This window comes from Dendrobium catenatum, unplaced genomic scaffold (assembly GCF_001605985.2).
Source record: "Dendrobium catenatum unplaced genomic scaffold, ASM160598v2 fragScaff_scaffold_1157, whole genome shotgun sequence".
In the NCBI taxonomy this organism is placed as follows: domain Eukaryota; kingdom Viridiplantae; phylum Streptophyta; class Magnoliopsida; order Asparagales; family Orchidaceae; genus Dendrobium; species Dendrobium catenatum.
Window position 1 is genome coordinate 12,396 of NW_021319619.1, and position 10,306 is coordinate 22,701.

Below are 10,306 nucleotides of genomic sequence, written 5' to 3' on the forward strand. Positions count from 1 at the left end.
TTGTTTATGTTATCCCAAAAGCGTCGACACAATCCTTTTTTAGAACAAATATTGCTCGAATAATTTTGAATTTTGGTCGACGCATTTTGGACAGCATTTGCGAGAAGTCTTATCTTTCGTTCACCATTTTTGTTGTGTTTGATCCGACCTCCAGGTGGTTATCGAGGTCGACATATTCGCGCAAGCATTATTATGTCACCTGTTCAGGAGATTTGGGCCAAGTAATTTTTTATTGCATGGATGAGACATTGGTACACACCAATTAACGAAGGCTTCAAATTTCACGTGGTTTATCCAATTTTTAACAAGGCCAGATTGACCAAAATAAGGATGCCACTGAATATATCCCCATACTTATTATGTCTTTCTCAAATCTTCTTATATCCTTCTGCACGCATTTTTTATGATGGTACAAAGTGCAGCAATTACTCTTCTTACTGAAACTAATTGATGGTATAAGTGTATAAGTCGTCTAGTTAGGAATGCAATTTTGTTAAGCAAGAAATAACCTAAGAGAAGCACCAAACATTAATAATCAATAACATAATCATTAAATTCAAAGGGAATTACCATAACAAAAGAAATTTCAAAGACTACAGATAATAACCTTACTTGAACACAGATATTGAAATGAAGAATGCGCCAGAAGGAAAGCTGCTATACAACTTCGCCATCAAACATAGTTGATGTTGCACAATGCAAAATTAACTGACGAGAAAAATGCATGCAAAAGACTGCATTTCAAAGCTATCTAGTTGATCTATAAGCAGCAGAAAAAGGAAATGCAGGAGTCTCAAGATCTAAAACATACAACATGGAGGTTTGCATTATCCAATCAAATGTGATAAAAACACCACCATAAATTCATAAGGCATCAAGATATCTTCCCCATTTTGGGGTAATAGCAATTGAAATGCTTAAATAAGCCCTCATAAAAATCACATATCTAAAGTTTGAATTTCATTACCAAAACATACCATGGCATGCTCACGAGGGTTTGCTGATGTTGCAGTACAGAATATGAACAAAGGATTGCTACCATGTACTGTAAATGGGATGAAAGGCAAGTGAATTTTGATTGGAAAGAAAAGTAGCAGGAGCACATAATATCAATCCTTCTCACTCAAGAAAACGAGAGGAAATATTTACCATGCAAACAAATTCGGCGCAACCTCCTCAGAATAAGTGCAGTATGGCATCCAAAAGCTCCTTTATAAGTGTGAGTTTCATCAATCACAATGATCCTAAATAATTTACTGATTAGAGGAAGTATTGACAGGATTAAGGATTTTCTACTACGTAATTTTGATGAGCAAAATATTTTCTTCTGTTCAGTAAAAAATGTTCAAAATGTAAATTAAAAATCATACACAATTTACTTCAAAGTTTGACCTACTAGTTATAGAAAATTTATGTATATATTATAAAAATAGAGCATTTATATATTCTGCAAAAAGAAATAAACCATTGTGAAATGTGTTCATTCTACCTGAGGTTGGATAAAATCCGTTGAAATTTTGCATGATAGGGCAATATAGACAGATGCAACATGTCTGGGTTTGTAATCAACTGTAGTGATGAACACCGGTTTTAGACCAAAAAAATTGTAAAAGAAAGTCTCATAAAGTTGAAACTTCAAGAACCTCCTAATATACCACTCGGGCATTATCACGAATCCAGGTACGATGCATTTGAGAGGTATCTCCATCATAGATGCTAACATTGAAGAAAATGTCCAATCCACTTGTCATCTCCGTCAAAGCTCTCATTTGATCCTGAGCTAACGCCTGCAGGTGAAAATATGTTTCAGGAGAAAAAGAAACCAATGTATTCATTCTTTCAGGCTACTAATGAAAGTTAAAATCTAAATGTAGCAACAGGAAATTTTGCTTCCATAATTATTGATGGGATCAAAAGAGAAATTCCAACGTAGAAAACAAAAACAAGATAATAATAATATTAAAACAAAGGCATACTACAACTTATAAAAATTTAAGCAGAATGATACAATGGGGTGTAAACTTGTGGAGAGAAGAAATAGATAGAAGCCTTGTAGGAAGAAATAGGTGGAAGGGGAAGCTCTCAAGCTTAGGAAGAAACCCTTAGCTTTTAAGAGACAAATATCAAGCTTCAACTACTTTCCAACAGCAGAAAACATCACTATAAATAGAGAAAAGAAGTCAAAAAGACACCCAAGGCAGCCGCCCAAAACAGCCGCCCAGAACAGGGGAAAGGCACAGCAGCACCACAACCGAACAACAAAGAAAGGAACGGTCAGGAAAGGAATAGCCAGGAGCTGAACAGCCAGGAAAGGAACAACCAGAAACCGAACAGCAACCAAGAAGTGGAGCTCGGCACACAAGAACCCAGCAGCAAAGCCAAAAAGACAGCCCCCCAATCAGCCCCCATCCTCCAAACACCAAACAGCCAAAGAACAATGGGACAAGCCCATCTAGATGAAAAACAGCCCACAATAATTACCCAAAAAAATATTTTTTTGCCTACATCAATTCTCACTTTGAATCATATAAAGCAAAAGCAGACAAAAGAAAGCTCATATTGGCTTATATTATGAAGAGAAGGAAAAGATAAGTTACCTTCGTAGGAAATATATAAATAGCGCATGCTTCCATATCTTTTGAGAGTGCCTCAATAACAGGAATATTGTAGCAAAGGGATTTTCCACTAGAAGTTGATGTTGCCACAACAACATTCTTTCCAGAAAGAGAAGATTTTATAGCTTCAGCCTGCATAATAAGGGAAAGTAAACAGTGACAAAATGTACAGAACCACTTAAAACTAGTGCGAAAAACTACAACAATACCTGATGGCTGTATAATCTGGTTATTCCTATCCTTCTGAGAGCCGCTTTCGAGACATTTGCAAGGCTATTAGGGACATCCACATGGACAGCTAATTTTTCATTAATTTCTTCGATATGAATTATCTATTAAAGCAAAAACTGTCAAGTCTCAATCTAAACGCTCTAGTATAAAATTTAATGAGATTTTGACCAAAATTATGGAAACAAACCTGCCCAAAGATACCCATGCCCTTTCTTAAGTGGTCAACCATCTCGGTAGGTTTCAGATGATCGGTGCCCTGCTGATTAGTTTATAATTAGGTCACAGACCGCTGGACATAAGATTTTATTTTTAAAAACAAAAAGTGAAACTCTAGATAATTTATAGCTAAAATTAATGCTATGCATTCACAGAAACAAATATCTTTTAATCTTGAATCAAGGAAGGCAATATATTAAAGATGTTCAAAATATGAGTATTGGAATGCAGAACATTGCGTCAAAGAACAGCTGCAATGAAGATAAATTGCATTTTTGAAAAACTAAGAAAAAAATGAAAATGGGGAGGAATGCAATGGTTTTCTATGATTTGAAGTTTGATAGGAAAGTAGCATGAGAAGACCATCACGTAGTTTTGTGGGAAAGAAATTGCAGAAACAAAAAGTTTCATGAATCTGTCATAAAGAATAAGAGGATGCAAACCACAGGTTACAGGTTAGAAGGTAATACATTAGTTGCAATAGAGAGCAGAGCAATTGTTGAAATCTAGCCGTTTCCAGTGCAAAGGATCCGACGGACACAAAGATCAATCCGTGGGATACTCTCATGGATCACGCCATAATGAAGGAACGGATTTAGGAAAGATTTTTATGTATTATTTATGTATTAAATCTGTAATTTATTATTTCCTCATTAGGATATCTTGTATAGATCTATAAATAGGGAAGATTGTAATGAATAATTTCAAGCTTTTCCCTCTCAAATTCTCAGTTTTAACATGGTATCAGAGCCAACGGCCTTAATTGTCGTCGGAGAACGATCCTAGATCGTCGAAGGAGGAAGAGAAAAAGAAGAAGCTCGGACTTTATCGTGCCGACCCGTGTACGCTGGGACGGGACTAGATGGAGTCGAAGCACCAATCGGAACTTCCGATCCGAGAGGAAAGCCAAAGACGTCAAGACTCCCGCTAAGAGTCGAACGTCAAAGCATATTCGGAGGAGCGTCTGAATGCCATCTTCGACTGTCTTCTCCCAAGCCGACGGACGAAGGAGCGGACGGCAGAAGGCGAGCATATCCCGATCCGACGCTCGGAACTACCAGGCGCGGTCGACGTTTTTCTCCAGTACAGAAGGAGAAGACTCGATCCGAGCTCCAGGCGCGAGAAGCAACGCTCGACGCTCCTCCGGAGCCCTAGCCTCTCGCTCGAACTCAAAAAAACAGCCTCCCTGCTATTTTAGACGGCTCGAACGAAGGACCAGAAGAAACGAAGCCCAGCCGAAGGAAGGTTGTGCCGATCCGAAGCACGCGGAATCGCGCAGTGCAAGCCAATCTCCTGCTTGCGACTTAAAGGCCTGAATCATGCGGAAGAGCCAACTCTGCAGGTTCCCTAGCCACCCGATCCAAGTCTTGTTTTAAGACTTGGCCCACTCGGTTATTTAAACCGACAAGGAAGTCAAAGAAAAGAAAAAAAAAAAGAGAGGAAATAAAATTATATATTGGCCTTTATTGCCAACAACTAAAAATTAGGAGGATTTTTTTCCAGGAAGCCTTCATTGCTATCCAAGATCGTATAGATAGTCTTTATTACTATCATCATGTCAGAAGTCAATTCCTCCCAAAACATTGACCAAACTGAGGAGTCGATGGTGCACCAAGGATGAGGTGACCTTCAAAACATGCAACCCTCCTATCGTCTAAATGGGAAGAACTACCTAAAGTGGTCTCAATTTGTGAAGACCTATTTGAAGGGGAAAGGAAAAATACATCATCTCTTTGGAGGAGGACCAAAAGAAGGAGATCCTAAATTTGGGGCATGGGATGAAGCAAACTCCATGATTATGTCATGGTTGTGGAATTCCATGACTCCAGAAATTAGCGATACGTTTATGTTCCTTTCGACTGCAAAGGACATGGGATGCCGCCAGACAAACCTTCTCTAAGGCTCGTGATGCGGCAACAAATCTTTGAAATTAAAGTCAAAGTTATAAGCACAAAGCAAGGGAGTAAGACCGTGACGGAATATGCCACCATTCTACAAAATATGTGGCAAGAACTTCATCACTATAGATGCATAGAAACCAGATGTCCGAAAGATGCTGCGATCCTAAAAAACTTTATTGAAAAAGATAGAGTTTATGTTTTTCTTGCATGACTAAATGCAGAATTTGACAAAGTTAGGGTTCAAATTGTGGGCAAGGAGGAGACGTCATCACTCAATGAAACCATTTCCCTCATCCACGCAGAAGAAAGCCGACGAGGAGTGATGTTAGAACCGAAGGCAGTTGAAAGCTCAACAATGGTGATGAACAAAGAATCGTCATGGAAAGAGAAGGGTAAAGATTCTTCGAAGTTCAAAGACAATGACTCACTTTGGTGCAGCTATTGTAAAAAGTCAAGACACACAAAGGAAACATGCTGGAAAATACATGGAAAACCCCCCAGCAAGGAGTGGAATCAAAAGGGTGAAACAAGGAGCACATCACATGCCAACAATACTACAAGTAAGCTAGAAGCTCAGTCTAGCCTTGGAGAATTCAACAAAGAAGATATTGACAAATTAAAACAACTCCTGGTATCTCTTGAAAAACCAAATGCTTCTTCTTCACTTGCACTCTCAGGTAAGAATCAAATCTCTATTAGTTTAAGTGCTTCTAGAAATCGTTTAAAGGAATTATGGATCATTTATTCAGGAGCCATAGATCATATGACCCACTCACCAAACCACCTCATAAATTATACTCCTTGCCCAAACAACAAAAAAATCATCACTGCTGATGGTTCTCTATACCACTCGGGTAGCTAGCCAAGAAGACATTACTATTATCTCCCCTTACTCTTATCACCTCTGAAAAAAAATGTATCCTCCACGTCACCAACAATTTACCTCCACTAAATCTAACTATTCCAATAAACCAAAACTTACCACATTATCGAATATGATTTGGTCAAGCCTTGTATTTAACCCTACTCATTGCTTATTTCAGGATCATACGAAGAATCTGTGTGGAAGATCAATTGACTTGCCTAAGGAGTAATAAGATTGTATCTTCACCTGGTTGAAGTAACCTAATACCAATTTAAAAAGCTTTCTAGTTGCTCTATTTGTTAATCCCTTAGTATGATAGGAATTTCCACATGAGTTATACGACTTCTATCATTATGGCATAGGGACAATCCATTCTTTTGCCTATACCTAAAGAACATAAATGTATTCCACACTTTTTCAGTATAATATGGAAAATAAAATTTCCATTGTTGAAACCTGTGCTGAGAGTGGCTAACATAAAGAAATCTCACAATCTCTCCAAACAAAGTGAGAGCAATTGTGACACTCTCTATCTACCTTATTCATTACTAACTATAATGTGGGACCCTACAAAATCTTCAATATGCTAGTCTGGGCACACTGGATTGATGGTCTTTACTATTGCATGACTTTGCACTAGATGATGTCTCTTTGGATCTACTCTCCTTAAATAATAAATCTGATGTTTTAGCACCATTTTCCCATCTTTCTTCATGATTCCAAAATCAGTTTAGGGTTAAAAATACAGAAATTCTGCTCCGATAATGCCAAAAGATTATTTCAAATCAAAACCCTTTCCTCCTCTTCCAGAGTGAAGGGATCAATCCATGAGTCCTCGTGTGTTCACACCCACAACAAAATGGGGTTGCGGAGAGAAAAAATGGTACTTTCTAGCCACACCCGAGCTTTCCTATTCACTACAATACACTCAAATCCTATTGGGGTGGAAGCTCTTTTAACTGCAGCTTATCTCATCAACCGATTTTACCTTCAACAGCCTTAGACCTCAAAACTCCAATGGAGACCTTGGTCCCTCTTTTTACCCAGAGTTTCGAACCCATCATAATCTTGCACTCAAAATCTGTGGGATGCACTTCTTATGTTCATTCATTAGCCCATGGGCGATAGGAAAATTAGATCCAATCAGCACTCAAATGGCATCTTTTGTTGTGCCTATTCAGCTACCCAAAAGGTTATAAGTGTTTCATCCACCCACAAGGAAAAACCTTTGTCTCTATTGATGTTACCTTTGATGAGAAAAATTCCTATTTCTCAAAAACTCATCTTCAGGGGAAGACTGAACTTGAGGAAGATGAGGAAAATGAACTAGCACCTCTTGACATTCCTCCACCACCTCAAAACAATCCACCTGAAACCTAAGATAGGGAAACAAATGACAAAGCTATTATTAGATTTAGAAAGGTTTACTCTAGACGTACAAGCTCAAGCTGTGCTCCAAAGCAGATCCAAGAATCTGAACCATCTCCTGGAAATAAGGTAAGCTCACATCCTCCCTTATACCCTATAAACAACTCTATATCCTTCAACAACTTCTCATCATCACACAAAAATTTTCTTGTTACATTAGAAGATATCCATATTCCTAAAGAAATTTCTGAGACCTTATCTGATAAAAATTGGAAAAATGCCATGAAGGATGAAATGCAGGCCTTGGAGAAGAACAAAACATGGGAGATCGTCAATCTACCGATAGGGAAAAAATCGGTCGGCTGCAAATGGGTGTTCTAAGTGAAATACAAAGCTATGGCACAATAGAGAGATATAAGGCAAGACTAGTGGGTGGATGATAACATATGGCATTGACTACCAAGAAACGTTTGCACCTGTACCCAAAATGAATACTGTCCGAATACTGCTCTCACTAGCAGCAAAGTGCAATTGGCATCTGGAACAATTGGATGTGAAAAATGCATTCCTGCATGGAGATTTAGAAGAAGAGATATTTATGGAAATACCACCAGGGTTTAAAGAAAAATCTGAAGGTAACAAGGTGTGCAAACTGAAAAAAGCTCTATATGGGCTCAAACAATCACAAAGGGCCTGATTCGGAAGATTCTCTAAATTCATGCTCCTAAATGGGTATCGACAAAGTCAAGGGGATCATACATTATTCTTCAAACATTCAGACTCAGGGGGAGTCACAATATTATTAGTGTACGTTGATGACATTATTTTGACTGGAGATAATGTAGAGGAGAAAGACAGTTTAAGGAAAAGTCTTACTAAGGAATTTGACATCAAAGAACTTGGTAGATTAAAATACTTCCTCGGAATTGAAGTAGCTCACTCCAGCAAAGGAATCTTCATTTCACAACAGAAATACATCAAAGATCTTCTAAAAGAAACAGATAAACTAGCTTGTAAACCAGTACCGACACCAGTAGAACCTAATCTTAAACTGGGGGAAGCTAAAGAAGATCCAGATGTAGATAAAGGGACCTACCAAAGACTTGTAGGGAAATTGATCTACCTCTCCCACACTAGACCAGACATAGTATTTGTTGTAAGCATGGTCAGTCAGTTTATGCAGAATCCAAAGCAGATTTACATGCAAGCGGTAGACAGGATATTGCACTACCTAAAAGGAAGACCATGAAAAAGAATTCTCTTTAAGAGAGATCGAGGAATAACCTTAGAAGTATACACGGATGCTGACTATGTAGGATCACCGGTTGATAGAAGATCTACCTCTGGGTATTGCACATTTCTTGGAGGTAACTTAGTTACATAGAGAAGCAAGAAACAGAATGTGGTGGCAAGATCTAGTGCAGAAGCAGAATATCGAGCTATGGCCTTGGGAATATGTGAGCTACTATGGATTAAAATAATCCTAGAAGACTTAAAGGTTAAGTGGGATGAGCCCATGAAGCTACATTGTGACAACAAATCATCAATCAGCATTGCCCACAATCCAGTCCAGTATGATAGGACCAAGCACATAGAAGTGGACAGACATTTTATTAAAGAAAAACTAGACAGTGGTCTAGTAAGTGACAACCATGTATCATCAAAGGATCAACTTTCAGATATCCTTACTAAAGGATTGGATAGTTATGCCTTTCTCAGAATGATTGACAAGCTGGGGATGACAGATCCATATTTCCCAGCTTGAGGGGGAGTGTTGAAATACAGCCGTTCCCAGTGCAAAGGATCCGACGAACACAAAGATCAATCGGTGGGATACTCTCATGGATCAGGCCATAATGAAGGAACAGATTTAGGAAAGATTTTTATGTATTATTTATATATTAAATCTGCAATTTATTATTTCCTCATTAGGATATCTTGTATAGATCTATAAATAGAGAAGATTTTTCAAGCTTTTCCCTCTCAAATTCTCAGTTTTAACAGCAATCATCAGTAATAGATACTTGTGTCATTAAGACATAATGATGTAGCACGGATGGGGTGGGGGGGGAATTTGAAAATTGAAATTAAAATTAAATGAGAAAAAGGGGGTGGTTAATTAAATCCCATAATTGGATATCCAATTAAGGAATTAAATAACTAGGGGGGAGAGGCCGGCGGCATTAAGAAGGGCTTGAGAGTTTATTGAGAGAGATTTAAATGTTTGTAAAGTGGGGAACCTTAAATTAGGGAGGAATATTTAAATCAAATCCTATTTGAATTGAAATATGCTTGATTTGAATACTTTCCTAAAATCAGATAACTAAATTAGGGAGAAGATTTGAAATTTAAATACATTGCATTTAAATTCAAATGATTTCCACATTAAAACACATCCACAATGTTGACCCGTATCCAAAAAAAAATCAAAATCTCACCTACTCTCTGCCGAACGCCTTACCCCGCACGTCGTAGCCATGTCGTCGCACGTCGATGCCATTCCTTGCGTCACTTCTCGCCACGATCGCTCGCACGACTGATACGGGTCGTTAAAAGCTCGAAGCGTCGAAGGCCTTCGGCTGGTTCCTGCTCTCTCTCGCGTCGACTCTCCTCTCCCGATCCCTCTTTCGTTGTTGTTCGGCTTCGGTGCTTCACAGGAGGTGTAGAGATTGCAGGCGCCGCTTCTTCGGCTCCTTAGGCTGTTCGACCTCGCTCATTCAACGACTTTCTTCTCCCTGTGAGATCGGAAGTTACGCCATCTTCGATCGGAGACAAGGACTGGAGCTCGCCGACTGCCCTAGTCTCCCCTTCCGACTCCTTCGTCGCTGTGCGGCTTCATTCCTTCGACGACTTCCCTTTTCGGTCGGACAGGAAGTTATGACAATTTGATCAGAAGCCGCAAGGGGAGCTCGATGGCGTGAAGTTAACTTTCTCCCTTTGGCGCCGCTACTCCGACACCTCTGTGGCTGTTCAACGCCACTACCTCCCTGTTGGATCGGAAGTTGCGACATTTTTGATCGGAGGCAACAACGTGAGCTAACTTTCCTCCTTTCACGCACTTCTTTGGCCAAATCCCGAAAATCCACCGAACCTAGGGATTTAGTAAATAC

General features: G+C 39.1%; 1 protein-coding gene across 1 annotated transcript in view; it reads right to left on the reverse strand.

Annotated features, from left to right (window-relative positions):
- Nucleotides 1-938: 938 nt before the first annotated feature.
- Nucleotides 939-10,306, reverse strand: part of LOC110103226 (ATP-dependent helicase hrq1) — a 30,752-nt gene continuing 21,384 nt past the window's right edge. The window contains exons 6-12 of the mRNA XM_020831852.2: nucleotides 3,034-3,102; nucleotides 2,825-2,947; nucleotides 2,598-2,747; nucleotides 1,656-1,787; nucleotides 1,490-1,569; nucleotides 1,150-1,244; nucleotides 939-1,045 (exon numbers count right to left, since the gene is read on the reverse strand). Coding sequence (XP_020687511.2) covers nucleotides 939-1,045; nucleotides 1,150-1,244; nucleotides 1,490-1,569; nucleotides 1,656-1,787; nucleotides 2,598-2,747; nucleotides 2,825-2,947; nucleotides 3,034-3,102 — 756 coding nt within the window. The remainder of the gene's footprint in view (nucleotides 1,046-1,149; nucleotides 1,245-1,489; nucleotides 1,570-1,655; nucleotides 1,788-2,597; nucleotides 2,748-2,824; nucleotides 2,948-3,033; nucleotides 3,103-10,306) is intronic.